Below are 15073 nucleotides of genomic sequence, written 5' to 3' on the forward strand. Positions count from 1 at the left end.
GAGAGAGAATTGTTAATAGAAGTGCAGACACGAAAAGAATCTTTCCCACCCCTGCTGCAAGAGCCCGACTTTCTCAATCAAACCCACCCACCCCCTTCCTGAAACATGTCATCCGGAGTAATCTGTCACCCAGAAATTTTCCCTTTCTCCCAATACACTATGCGACCAAGTTCTGTGACTTCCCTGCACCTCTAAATTCCAAGTATCACAGCCAGTGCCAGGAGTAGAAACGGAAAGATGAGAGCAGCAAAGGCCCCCTCTGCCAGTGCTAGCTTTCTTCTCAAGAATAATTATAACGGTAATCATAAAAAAAAAGCCCTGGTTCTCTGTAATTAGGGAAAAGGAAAGGGAAAAGGAAAGGCATTTGCCAGGATAACGCTGCCCAACTACATCCCACCCCTGCATGCCTACCAGGATGGAGTCCCTTCACCCAGTAATCCTGCAGCACTGCTCCTGGCCAGGGCATCTGGCAAACATCCTCCAGCCAAGTGCAGCCCTGGCAAGGCGAGGACACCTTGGCACCAAAGACAGGAAGGGGCCGCTGGAGGACACAGCAGCATCTCTGGGATTTCTGATCTCCTGTTTGTTCCCCGTTACCACCCTGCCTCCCCATGTCCTTCCACACCTGGGGGCTGAATGGAGGGTGGTGGCCTCGGGACATCTGCGGGGCAAGAGGGGACAAGGGGAGTCTTACAGTCAGTGATTCCATCTGTTTGTCCCAAGACTTGCTGTCTGGAACCCTTCGAACTGCCCAGTCCGTTACCTCAAAAGTATAAATCAGTGTTCCTGATTTTCTTCTCCGATTCCGGTCACCAGCAGGCGGTTGCCGGCCATGAACTGCACATTCAGCACATTGCTCATCTGGCTGGTGTAGACGCCCAAGAGCTCACTGGATGAGCCATCGGCGGGCGTGCTGTTGTGCTTGCTCTTGATGTCCCAGATACGCACGGAGTTATCCATGGATGCTGATGCAATCAGGCTGCTGTCCAGGCTGAAGGTGACGCTGGTGATGTCATCCGTGTGGCCCTGTAGCTCTTTGTAGAGGGTCCCAGATGCCAAGTCCCACAGCTTCAGCAGCTGGTCCTCGCCCGCCGACACCAGGTACTGACCATTGGGGGAAAAGGCCAGACAGCGCACGGGGCCACAGTGGCCTGTGAAGAGTCTCAGCGAGTTCCCCTGCTGGGCACTCCACAGCCGCACCGTCTTGTCTGTTGAGCCCGTGGCTAAATAGTTTGAATTGGGGTGGAACTTGACACAGTCCACATCCGCCAGGTGCCCGGCGTAGATTCGCAGTGGGTAAGTCCGATCAAACGACCACAGCCGCGCCGTGCGGTCGTAGGACGCGCTGGCAAAGAACAGGCTGTGTGGGCTGATGTCCAGGTCCCACACGGGATAGGCATGGCCCTGGTACAGCACAGTGTTAGTGAAGCTCTCCAGGTCCCAGTACCTGATGGACGTGTCTTCAGAGCAGGAGAGCAGCGCCGAGCTGTCCGGGAGGAACCTGGTGCTGTACACCGGCCCGCAGTGTCCCTGCAGAACCTTCATCTCCTTGGCTGTCCTGTCCTCCTCGTCGACCTCGAGTGTATCATAAGTCAAGTGGATGCGGGACACGTCTACTTGATGGGGCTTGGATTTAAACTTGGAAGTCAGACTCCACAGTTTTATACGGGAGTTGTTAAAGCCTGCAGCGAGCAGGTTGTTGTCGGGGGAGGCCTCTGCCGTGTTCAGCAGCTGCTCAGTGTTGTAGAAGGTGTAGGTGTAGATAGTGGTGAGGGAGGGGGGGCCATCCTGGACGCGCTTGATGGTCTCCTGAAGGATGTCCAGATCCTCCTCTTTCTGCAGGATGTACATGGGCAGGTCGGTGGGCTCCAGGCCACTGCCCTGGCCTCTGGAGGAGCTGCCCTGGCCTCTGGAGGAGCTGCCCTCGCCACTGGAGGAGCCGCCCTCGCCACTGGAGCAGCCGCCCTCGCCGGTGGAGGAGCCACCGCTGGCATAGAGCTGGTAGTCCATCCTCTCGGCGGGCTGCACGTCCAGGTGGATGTGCCAGGTGAGGACTCTGCACAGCGCGGTGTTGTTGTCACTCTGGAGGTAGCAGAGAAGGTAGTTGTAGCTGTCTTCCGGCAGACGAACCACATACTTGTTGTCCAGGAAGGCCCGCAGCCGGAAGTTAGACAGGATGTCTTGGATGGTCTGGGTGGTCTGGAGCTGCTCAATGACGTCCTTCTGGCTGGCATTCTGGAGAAACATTCCATGGAAGCGGCTGTAAAAGCTTTCCACTGTGCTCTTTGAACTGTTCTGGACCAGGTCGAGATGGAGGTAGACAAAGAGAGGGTAGAGGAGAGGCATCAGTTCGTCGCTATGCTGGGAGGCAGAGTCCATGAGAAAATCCCGCAGCCGTCCGAACTGTACTTCATATTGCTGGGGGTCTGCCTGGCAAGGGGCTGCAGACACTGTGTTGGCACAACCCGATTCTGACTGGACTGTGAGGCTGGTAGCCATATCCTGGACGCTCTGTGACAGTCGCAGGCCTTGCTTCGGTGGGCCGTCCCCACCCCGGTACTGCCGGCGTTTGAGGTAGCAGGACACGGCCGTCTGCATCTCCTCGGTGCGAAACTGCTCCATGACTGAAGATCCCAGGCGGCTTCCGCTTCCTGTGCCGGCTGCTGCCGCCGGGGTTACCCCACAACCACTTCCGTCTTTCCCGGCAGGCTCAGCCACCCCCTCCCCGCCACCATCCCACGCCGCCCCTCCCTCTCCCCCACCCCCGGCCGTCCCTCCGTACCCATCCCTCTCCTCCCCCACCGCCTTTCCCCACACCCCCATCCCCAGGTTGTGGCTCTGGGCAGCCACCTCCTGACTGACTAATGTGCAGAGCCGTCTCTGGCTGGGCCAGGCCATTGGGGCCCAAAAGTCTGTTGTTGTTTTTATATATAATTGATGTATTTATTTCAATTGGAGGATAATTACTTTACAATATTGTGATTTTTTTTTTTTTTGCCATACATCGACATGACTCAGTGACAGGTACACATGTGTCCCAAAATCCTGAACCACGCCCCCCCCTTCCCACCCTATTCCTCCTGGTTGTCCCAGAGCATCAGTTTTGAGTGCCCCGCTTCATGCACGGAACTTGCACTGGTCATCTGTTTCACATATGGTGATATAGATGTTTCAGTGCTATTCTCTCAAATCATCCCACCCTCACCTTCTCCAACAGAGTCCAAAAGTCTGTTCTCTAAGTCTCTCTTTTGCTGCCCTGCATATAGGCTCATCATTACCATCTTTCTAAATTCCATATATATACGTTAATATGCAGTATTTGTGTTTCTCCTTCTGACTTACTTAACTCTGTACAATAAGCTCCAGTTTGACCCACCTCATTAGAATTGATTCAAATGTGTTCATTTTTTAAAATATGTGTTCATTTTTATAGCTGAGTAATATTCCACTGTGTACATGTACCATGGCTTCTTTATCCATTCCTCTGCTGAAGGATATCTAGGGTGCTTCCTAGCTATTATAAATGTTCACTGCAAAAGCCAGTTCTTTATGTCTGTGTCTCCTTTGCTGCCCTGTGCTGCTTAACTTCTTAACTTCTAAATCTCATGGGGCTTTCTCTTGTGGCCAACCCCAGCCTACTAAGATCACGGCGTCTGGACCCATCACTTCATGGGAAATAGATGGGGAAACAGTGGAAACAATGTCAGACTTTATTTTGGGGGGCTCTAAAATCACTGCAGATGGTGATTGCAGGCATGAAATTAAAAGACGCTTGCTCCTTGGAAGGAAAGTTATGACCAACCTAGACAGCATATTCAAAAGCAGAGACGTTACTTTGCCAACAAAGGTCCATCTAGTCAAGGTTATGGTTTTTCCAATAGTCATGTATGGATGTGAGAGTTGGACTGTGAAGAAAGCTGAGCGCTGAAGAATTGATGCTTTTGAACTGTGGTATTGGAGAAGATTCTTGAGAGTGCCTTGGACTGCAAGGAGATCCAACTAGTCCATTCTGAAGGAGATCAGTCCTGGGTGTTCTTTGGAAGGAATGGTGCTAAAGCTGAAACTCCAGTACTTTGGCCACCTCATGTGAAGAGTTGACTCATTGGAAAAGACTTTGATGCTGGGAGGGATTGGGAGCAGGAGGAGAAGGGGGCGATAGAGGATGAGATGGCTGGATGACATCACCGACTCGATGGACGTGAGTCTGAGTGAACTCCGGGAGTTGGTGATGGACAGGGAGGCCTGGCGTGCTGCAATTCATGGGGTCGCAAAGAGTTGGACATGACTGAGTGACTGAACTGAACTGAACTGAAAAATCTGTTTGAAAGACTAAATAAGCTGGACACTGGCAGGTTAACAAATCAAAAGAAAATGACATATTTTTTTAATAGAGAAGGCATTTGATAAATGAAACATATATTCACAATTTTAAATGAACTATTAATAAAATAGGAATTGATTAATTTACTTTCTTACCATGATGGAATTTAATGAAAAAGTCACTATTATGATTTATGGGAAAATGGTAGAAGCTTTTCCCATTAAAATCAGGACAAAGGATAGTTTTTATTACCATTGTTGTTATTATTTTAAAATTTTTAGCCAAAACAATTAGACTAGAGAAATCAAAATGCATAAAAATTGGGAAAGATGAGGTAAAGTTATTATTATGAATAAAATTATATGTATAATTTTATATATTTTTGTATATATAATAATATAAATTATTGCTAGAAAACCTAACAGCATGAACTAAAAAACTGTTACAAATGATCTGGAATTTTAGTACATTTTTGGTGGTAAAATCAAATATAGGCAGCAGTAGTTTTCATATAAATAAACAACAACCAATTAGAAGACCAACTGAAGACCCTACCTGGGCAGTTGTAATGTGAATTATATATTCTGCAAAGGTGAAAATATCTCTTATCTTACCATTTATAGAAAAGGTGCTGACTCCTATTCTAGATCACAAGAAAGAACTAGAAAGCAGAATACCTGATACAATACTAAACAATCTTTGCCCTCATGGAGCATATATACCAATGGATTCTAGAAAATGAGAGTTACCTATTAGACAAAAAAAAAAAAAAAAAATCTAAAATCCTAAGGGACTTCCCTGGTGGTCCAGTGGTTAAGATTCCAGGCTTTCACTGCAGGAAGTGTGGGTTCAATCCTTGGTGGGGGAACTAAGATACCACATGCTGTACATAGCTACCAGGAAAATACATATATATATACATATACATATATATGTATATGTATATATTTTAAAAATCTAAAATCCTAAACACCTTTACCAAGTCTATGAAACCTAAAACAAAATTACTTTATTAAAGGTATTCTAAGTACTTACCGCTTTGCAGAGAAAGAGTAGCTGATCAATTTTCCAGTTCCTTTCAGTCCTTAAGGAAATGCTACCTCTCCATGATTAATCTCTGTGTGAAATAACTAAATTACTTCCTATCAAATGGTGATTTCCATTAATGCTATTTATCTTATGCTAATCTCTTATGTTGATTTCAGTAATACACCCTGAATTTCAAGTTTGTCACCTATTAACTTTAAAAAATGTAATTCTAGCTTATGTCTCTGGTGTCCTTTCCTCCATGAAACAAAATCAAGGCACTTAAAATGTGCATGATGAAAAAAAAGTATGATTTTCATAGTAATATAATTTAAATAATTCCTCCATTTTGATCTCAACAAATTGGATTTAATCTGTGGGCAAGGTTTCTCAGTCTTAGTACCATTGGCATGCCAGACCAAATCTTTTTCTCTTGTGGGGCCTGTCCTGTGCATTATAGGATATTTAGCAGCATCCCTAGCCTCGACCCACTAGATACTGGTAGTGCTATCCAGTGAAGACATACAGAAATCTCTGCAGAAATTGCCAGACATCCTCTGGACAACAAAATCCCAATAAAATTCAGCCTCTCATGTTTTCTTATTACTTTGTTCTCTTCATGGTTTTTTCAAAGACTCAATCATAGCCTTTGGTAGTAAGTACTACCAGGAAAATAATTTGACTTCTTAAGTATAGTTTGAAAGATTGCCCAGAAAAAAAACCTTTTTCACTAGTATTTTCAAACTACATCATTTTGTAGAAGTAACCAAAGACAAGATTATAGCTTCGACTGACAAATACAAACTAAGTAAGTTGTTTTATTAATACTGATGTTGTCAACCTAAAGAAAATTCTTTGTTTGAGAGCATCATCCTAAAGCTATTTTCTCTTAAAGTAACTGTAGTGGAAAATTATTTCCAGAGTTGGTAGCATAAGGACCTCTGAAAAATCACTCTTGCATAAAAGACTTGAACAACACTGTAAACCAACTAGATCTATCATACATCTATAGAACACTCTACCCAACGAGAGCAAAATACACATTCATGTCAAGTGCACATGGAACATTTAAGATAGGCCATACACTGGAGTGCAAAAACACATTTCCACACATGTAAAAGAATTGGAAGTCATACAAACTGTATTAATCAACCACAATGAAAAAAAATTAGAAATCAATAACAGAAGAAGATTTAGGAGATTCCCAAATATGTGGAAATTAAACAGTGTACTCCTAAATAACCAATAGTCAAAGAAAAAAATCATAATGGAAATTAGAAAATAAATGAAAATACAACATAGCAAAATTATGAGATGTAGCTAAAGTAGTACTCAAGAGGAAAGGAAAGAAGATCTCAATGACCTAATATTCAATCTTAGGAAATTAGCAAAAGAATAGCAAACTAAAGCAAGCAGAAGGAAGGAAATAATGAAGATTAGAGCAGGAATAAACGAAACAAAATAGAAAAACAGTAAAGAAAATTGAAACCACATGTAGATTATTGGCAAAGATCAATAAAATTGACAAACTTTTAGCTATACTGACTGAGAAAAGAACACTCAACTAAAATCAGGAATGAAAGAGAAGACTTTATTACCAACTTTGCAGGAGTAAAAAGGATCATAAGGGAATTCTATGAGATAGTATAGGGCTTCCTGGTGACTCAGATAGTAATGAATCTGCCTGCTGGTTCAATCCCTGGGTGGGGAAGATACCCTGGAGAAGAGAATGGCTATCCACTCCAGTATTCTTGAGGATTCCCTGGTGGCTCAGATGGTAAAGAATCTGCCTGCAATACAGGGAGACCCAGCTTTGGTCCCCTGGAGAAGGAAATGGCTACCCACTCCAGTATTCCTGCCTGGAGGGCTACAGTTCATGGGGTCGCAAAGAGTTAGACACAACTAAGTGACTAACACTTTCACATGAGATATTATATGCCAACATATTAGATGGTCTAGATAAAATAGGCAAATTCTAGAAAGATAGAAATTACCAAAACTGACTCCAGAAGCAAGGGAAAATTTAAGTAGACTTCTAACAACTGAAGAGATTGAAGTAGTCATAAACTTTTTAGAAAGAAAATCTCAAGCTCAAATGTTTTCACTGGTGAATACTACCAAGCATTTAAAGGAAAATTCAAGCCAATCCTTCACCAATTTTTTAACAAAATAAAAGAGGGAATACTTCACAACTCATTCTATGAGGCTTTGATACCATTATTGGACAAATAGAATAAAAGAAAACTACAGGCCAATATCCCAAATGTAATAGATGTAAAAATCTCCACAAAATAGTAGTAAACTAAATCCAGCAACATATTAAAAGGATTATATACCATGAGCAAGTGTAATCGATAGCAGGGGTAAAAGCTTGGTTTAACATGTGAAAATCAGTTTAAATAGATTATATCGATAGAATGAAGGACAGTAACTACGTGATCATCTCAATAGATGCTGATGAAGCGTTTGAGAAAATCCAACACTTTCATAATAGACATGCTCAGAAAACTAGCAGAAGATAGTTTCCTCAAGCTATTGAAGGGCATTTACAAAAACATGAAAGTTATATCATAGTTAATAGTGAAAGACTGAACAATTTCTCCTTAAGATCAAGAACAATGCAAGGATTTGCTGTCCCCACTTCCAGTCAACCTTGTGCTGGAGGTCTCAGCCAGGGCAGTTAGGCAAGGAAAATGAATAAAAGGCATCAAGATTAGAAAGAAGTAAAACTATCTCTATTAGTAGATGACATGATTTTGTATATTGAAAATCCTAAGGAATCCACAAAAAACTTAGAACTAAAAAATAAGTTCAGCATGGTTGCTGAATAGAAGATCAATATACAAATATCAGTTGTATTTTTATATAACTAGCAATGAACAATCCAAAAATGAAATTAAAAAAGCAATTTCATTTCCAATACTGTCAAAAAAAATACTTAAGAATAAATTTGACAAAAGAAATACAAGACCTGCTGCACACTAAAAACTACAAAGCATCATTGAATAATTTAAAGAAGACCTAAGTAAAAGGAAATAATCATGTTCATGAATTAGGAGATTTAATATTGTTAAGATGACAACACTCCCCAAATTGATCTACAGATTCACCACATTCCCTATCAAAATTCTGACTGCCTCTTTTGAAGAAATTAATCAGGTGATTCTAAAATTCATATGGAAGTAGAAGGGACCCAGATCACAAGAACCCTGTGATCACCTCTACCTAGAGATTCCAAGGTGAAGATATAGATAGCATTATTTTCAAAATTCCTGCAAGGGGACCCCTTCTTTATCCCTTGTTTTGTTGCTGAAATCATTTAGGTGGACTAAAGAGATGCTAGACATCTTAAAGCTATGATTTTTTTGCATCTAAAATATCAAGGTTGCTATGGTTGTTTTTTCCTCTCCAAAAATCAGTGCCCGGGGACTTCCCTGGCAGTCTAGTGGTTAAGACTTCACCTGCAACGCAGGGAGTGCGGGTTCTATCCCTGGTCTGGGAGCTAAGATCCTATGTGCCTCACAGCCAAAAAACCAAAACATAAAACAGATAGAATATTGTAGCAAATTCAATAAAGACTTTTAAAGTGGTCCACATCCAAATAAAAAAAAAATCAGTGCCCAGGTAAGCATTTGTAAGTATGTGTTTGTTCTACTCCTGTCCCTGAGGCAAGGACATAGATAAGAATTGGCTGTCCCATGACAGCTCCCTTTCAGGGTGTCTCATAGAGGGCCAGGAGTTGGGCTCATTGGCAGCAGCCCCGGAATTAAACACTTGGAGCCAACACCACCCTCCTCGGTCAGATCACTCCTTGGCCTATGTGAGGTAACTGGAGCTCAGGGGAGAAGAGGTCCTGATTAAAACAACAACAACAACAACAACAACAACAAAACTGTAGTAGGTTAATTGCATATTCCGGACATCTTTGTAATTGGCAACTCTATAAAATACAATATCCCCTCTTTCCTGCCAGAGTAATAGTTTACATGGCAAAAATTAAAAGCCAACTTTTTCTCAGCTCTGTTTCCTGGTTCCTAACCCTCACTCTGTATTTATGGAATGATTTAAGTATTATTCTAAAAGTTCATCACCAAGCAAACAGAATAATATATCTGCCTCAGAAACCCAAAGGGCTAGATAGAATAGGTCATTCCATGCCTGCAAAGACTTGTTCTGAGAAATGCTAATACCGAAAGGGCACAGACATTAGCTTTGGTGGGTCAACAGCTACTAATTCAGACTTTGAGAAAGAAAGCCTTTTCAGTGATTGGGTACTCAGTTTTACGAGACCTAGAACAGCAACTTCTCCAAGATTCTTACAACCTGTAGGAAAGAAATGGGGTGGTTAATACAATAGGATTGATAAGCACGAGGGTTTTGATTAGGCAGACCTGGGTTTGAATCCTTGAACCACCACTTAGTAGCTGGGTGACCTCGGATGGGTATAAGGTTAAGAGAGGTTAAGTATAACCTCTCTGTGTCAGGTTTTCTCTATGATGTCATGATGATAATCCCTACCTTACAAGGCTGTAAGATATGAAAATGACGTGAAGAGATGCACAACTTCACTAGTAATCAAGAAATGGGACAGACTTTATTTTCTTGGGCTCCAAAATCACTGCAGATGGTGACCACAGCCATGAAATTAAAAGACCCTTTCTCCTTGGAAGAAAAGCTATGACCAACCTAGATAGCATGTTAAAAAGAAGAGATGTTACTTTGCCAGCAAAGGTCCGTCTAGTCAAAGCTATGGCTTTTCTAGTAGTCATGTATGGATGTGAGAGTGGGACTATAAAGAAAGCTGGGTGCTGAAGAATTGATGCTTTTGAACTTTGATGTTGGAGAAGACTCTTGAGAGTCCCTTTGACTACAAGGAGATCCAACCAGTCAATCCTAGGAGATCACTCCTGGGTGTTCATTGGAAGGACTGATACTGAGGCTGACGCTCCAATACTTTGGGCATCTGATGCAAAGAGCCGACTCATTAGAAAAAGACCCTGATGCTGGGAAAGATTGAAGGCAGGAGGAGAAGGGGATGACAGAGGATGAGATGGTTGGATGGCATCACCAACTCGATGGACATGAGTTTGAGCAAGCTCCAGGAGTTGGTGATGGACAAGGAAGCCTGGTGTGCTGCAGTCCATGGATCACAAAGAGTCGGACACAACTGAGCGACTGAACTGAACTGAAGAAATGGGAAGACGGCAAGGAGATTCCATTTTATACCCATAAGACTGTGAAAAGTAGGAAGCCTGACAATACCAAGTGTTGAGAAGAAGGTGAAACAATGAATCTCTTGTATAACACATCTCTCATACATTATATCTTGGCCAAATACTTTGGAGAATGGTAAAACATTATACCATAAACTTAAACATTCTTAAATTCTATGAACTAGACTTTCTATTCCTAGATGTATACCCCAGGGAAATTCTTGCATGTGGTTTTCCACAAATATGTACAAAAATGTTTATAGCAGCACTGTTCAAAACAGCAAAAATGTGAAACAACCAAAATGCCATTGACAAAAGAATGAGTAAACTAATTTTTATACAACAGAGCATTAAACAGAAGTGAAAATAATTGAACCACAGCTGCTTGCAACAATATGCTGGGTGAAGACTAAAGTACAAGATCCTGTCACAAAGTTCATTGCAAATAAAAATAATTGTATATTGTAAAGCATATAAAGTACCTGAAACAAAACTAAAGAAAAAGACAAGGGAACAATAAACACAAAATTAATACAGTGACTCCATCAGAGAGAGGCAGGATGGGAGAGGAGCAGAACACAGGGTAGAATTAAGTTGTTGGTGATGTCCAAATCCCTGGATTGGGTAGGATGTTCATGGACGGTCACAAACAATAACAGGTATTAATGGTATTAGAAATGAAGGTTGGGTGGATCCAGGTATTGTGAGGGCACTCTTAAGAAAAATAATATGAACTTACAAATATACAATGTTCTTGGCCACTCTAGTGTTCCCTAACATAAGGGGGAGGTGTGATGGAGAAGTCAGAATGGAAAGAGACAGTGGTCTTAGATAACTACATTTCAGACTTCTTGCTTTTGCAAAGTTTACCTGTGACCCTGTTAAAGCATTTCCCCAGCACTGCTAGTCATGTGGAAACAGGTTCTGCAAGTTAGGGGCCCTGAAGCTTAAGCTTCACTGGCTTCATGATATATGCACTTCTGCCGGATCAAGGAGGATAAATACAAAGAGCATTGCATGGGTCTAGTCTTAGCTCTACAACTCCAGCTGTGTATTGTCAGGCAGGTTACTTACCCTCTCTGGACCTCAGCTTCCTTCTCTGTGAAATGAATGAATAAACTAGATCAAACAATATCTTCAGACTCAAATATCCTGCAATTCTATTAGTGAGGATCCAGAGACTCATTTAATAGACAAGCAATATGAACTGTGTGTTGTCATTATAATGTGCTTATAATAGGTTATAAGTTAAAACTCTGTCATCCCCTATGTAGCCTGTAATCATAGACTGCGTTGAGCACAAAAGACAGTTCTTTGGCACAGAATTTTTATTCTCTCAGAATGTAAATATTTTAAAATATAACATTATAAAAGTGCAAGACACTTTAATAAGACAGGAAAAGTAAGTTATACATGAAAAGAGTGGGCAAAATTAAAGTTAACCTCAATTAACATGAATGTTTGCTTAAAAAGTCAAGACAAAACAATGTATAATTAAAAGTACTAACAAAAGAATTCAATAATAATGAAGGGTGATAACTAAACCAGACAAAACACAATCCCTTTTCTTTTCATTCCAGACACAGAAATCTAAGTTCTTTCGTTCTCCAAACCAGAGAATGCTATCACCTTGGGATGGTACATGGTCACTTTGTTGTTTTATTTTATTTTATTTTTATTTTCTTCATTACCAGTCACTAATCCCATGGGCTCCATCTCCACTCAGTCTTGTGGCAGATGATATCGGGGACATCCCAAATCCAGTCAGAATTAGCCTGTGGACTTCTTGGCTCCATTCTGGTGTGAAGCCTGGCTGCACCCTCTCACCCCTCACAGACCCACTTGAATATGTTTGTTATCTCTCTTGTGACGTATTTGCATCTTTGCAAACTAAAAACCATGTATCTTTAAATTTATACAATGATATTGTCTTATAAGGGCTTCCCTGGTGGCTCAGATGGTAAAGAATATGCCTGCAATGCGGGAGACCTGGGTTTAATCCCTGGATTGGGAAGATCCCCTGGAGGAGGGCATGGCTACCCACACCAGTATTCTTGCCTGGAGAATCCCCATGGACAGAGGAGCCTGGCAGGCTACAGTCCATGGGGTCGCAAAGAGTCAGACACGACTGAATGATTAAGCACAGCACAGCATTGTCTTACAGATCTCATCTATTTCTTTTTCTCACTTGAGAATGTGTTTTTAAAATCTTTCCACAATGCAATTGCTTTTAATTCCAGACTAGCATGCATTTTGTTTATCCATTTCACCACTGATGAACAGCTAGGTTGCTTCCAACTTCTTGTTTTCCCAAATGAAGCTCCAGTAAGCAAGCCTATTCAGTTACCATCATGAATTCATGTGAGAGTTATATCTACATTCTATACAAAGGAGTGGGAATTCCATTTCTTTGGGAATATGTGTAATTTCACTTAAAACACCACTATTTTTGTCCACAATAGCTGCTCCAGTCTTAACTCTTGCTGGAAGTCCATGACTTTTTCTGTTTCTTCACCTCTTCACAAACACTTCATATTTTATGATAATAAAATGATTTACTTTGCATTTTTCTGATTACCAGAGAGGTTGTACATCTCTTCTTGTTCTTGTTTACTCAGTAACAATTCTGTTTCTGTGACTTGTCTTTTCTTATAATTCATCCATTTTCTTATCTTTCCTGACTTTTTTTTGTTAATTACATTATTTCCCTGTATGTTATAGATACTAATCTTTTGACTCTAGTTTTTGATGTTGCAAAAATCTCCCAACTAAGCCACTTGTATTAATTTTACATGTAATGTCTTTCATTCCAGAAAAATCTTGATTTAAACAAATAATAAAGTCTTTCAACTAGGTGATAATTAGTTTTTTAAATAATTGGAAAAATCCATTTGCCAGGAGAAAACCATATGGAAAGTGTATGATGTTGAGATTGCAAAGTAAAAAATGTTTCCTTGAACTAGTTTTGAACTACCTGGTTTTTGTGAAAATCAAACACCTTGTCTGCATGGAAACACTGTTCTAAAGCTCTATGAATAAAATACCCATATTTCCAGGTCATATTGACTTTGACAAAGAGCAGAAGTCTATTTAACAATCATGTTAAGCTCTAAGAATTTATTCTTTGATTTGTACATATATTTTGTATATGAATTTTATATACAATGTTTATGAGTTGTATTATACAATAATAAAAATTAATAGATATGATTTTTGTAGGTTTTTAATAGATATTTATCAAATTTGTTGTTGTTCAGTTGCTAAGTCATATCCAACTCTTTGCGACCCCATGGACTGCAGCACATCAAGTCTGTCTGTCCTTCAGTATCTCCCAGAGTTTGCCCAAGTTCATGTCCATTGAATCGATGATGCAGTCCCACCATCTCATCCTCTGTCACCCTCTTCTCCTGCCCTCAATCTTTCCCAGCATCAGGGTCTTCTCCGATAAGTCAACCATTCGCAACAGGTGGCCAAAGTATTGGTGTGTGAGCTTCAGCATCAGTCCTTCCAACGAATATTCAGGGTTGATCTCCTCTAGGATTGACTGGTTTGATCTCTCAAGAATCTTCTCCAACACCACAATTCAAAAGCATCAATTCTTTGGCTCTCTGCCTTCTTTATGGTCAAACTCTCACATCTGTGCAGGACTACTGGAAAGATCATAGTTTTGACTATATGGACCTCTGTCGGCAAAGTGATATCTTTGCTTTTCAACACACTGTCCAGGTTTGTCATAGCTTTCCTTCCAAGGAGCAGGCGTCTTCTAATTTCATGGCTGCAGTCACCATCTGCAGTCATTTTAGAGCCCAAGAAGAGGAAATCTGTCACTGCTTCCACTTCTTCCCCCTCTATTTGCCATGAAGTGATGAGACCAGATGCCATGATCTTAGTTTAATATTGAGTTTTAAGCCAGCTTTTTCATGCTCCTCTTTCACCTTCATCAAGAGGCCCTTTAGTTTCTCTTAGGTTTCTGCCATTAGAGTGGTATTATCTGTATCTGAGGTTATTAATATTTCTGCCAGCAATCTTGATTCCAGCTTGTAACTCATCCAGCCCAGCATTTTGCATGGTGTACTCTGCATAGAAGTTAAATAAGCAGGGTGACAATATACAGCCTTATTGTACTCCTTTATTATAATAATAGTAGAAATCCAACACAGAAAATAAAAGAGGAAGAAAAGAGAACCCCAGTGACTGCAGCCATGAAATTAGAAGATGCTTGCTTCTTGGAAGAAAAGCTATGACAAGCCTAGACAGCATATTGAAAAGCAAAGACATCACTTTGCTGACAAAGGTCCATATAGCCTAAGATATGATATTTCCAGTGGTCATGTACAGGTGTGAGACTTCGACTAAAGAAAGCAGAGCGCCAAAGAATTGATGCTTTTGAACTGTGGTGTTGGAGAAGACTCTTGAGAGTTCCTTGGACAGCAAGACAACCTAACCACCAGTCCATCCTAAAGGAAATCAACCCTGAATACTCGTTGGAAAGACTCAGGCTGAAGCTGAAGCC

The 15073-nt window shown here is 41.2% G+C and overlaps 2 protein-coding genes across 2 annotated transcripts in view; one reads left to right on the forward strand and one right to left on the reverse strand.

Moving 5' to 3' along the window:
* GRPR (gastrin releasing peptide receptor) overlaps nt 1-2974 on the forward strand; it is a 59216-nt gene extending 56242 nt beyond the window's left edge. Inside the window, exon 6 of the transcript XR_011446286.1 lies at nt 817-2974. The gene's annotated coding sequence lies outside the window, so the exon portion shown is untranslated. The remainder of the gene's footprint in view (nt 1-816) is intronic.
* Nucleotides 778-2622, reverse strand: LOC138930919 (TAF5-like RNA polymerase II p300/CBP-associated factor-associated factor 65 kDa subunit 5L). The gene is made up of 2 exons (XM_070291368.1): nt 1986-2622; nt 778-1907 (listed from the first exon to the last, which is right to left on the reverse strand). The coding sequence occupies exons 1-2, from the start codon at nt 2620-2622 to the stop codon at nt 778-780; spliced, it is 1767 nt and encodes a 588-aa protein (XP_070147469.1).
* Nucleotides 2975-15073: the final 12099 nt, after the last annotated feature.

The sequence above is a fragment of the Ovis canadensis genome, chromosome X (genome assembly GCF_042477335.2).
Source record: "Ovis canadensis isolate MfBH-ARS-UI-01 breed Bighorn chromosome X, ARS-UI_OviCan_v2, whole genome shotgun sequence".
Lineage (NCBI taxonomy): Eukaryota > Metazoa > Chordata > Mammalia > Artiodactyla > Bovidae > Ovis > Ovis canadensis.

Excerpts from the sequence above, each read along its gene's own strand:
- LOC138930919 (XM_070291368.1), bottom strand. The coding sequence starts at position 2,622 with ATGGAGCAGTTTCGCACCGAGGAGATGCAGACGGCCGTGTCCTGCTAC. Across the intron at positions 1,908-1,985 it reads CTACCAGCTCTATGCCAGCG|GCCAGGGCAGCTCCTCCAGA; the intron begins GTGGCTCCTCCA and ends GCTCCTCCAGAG.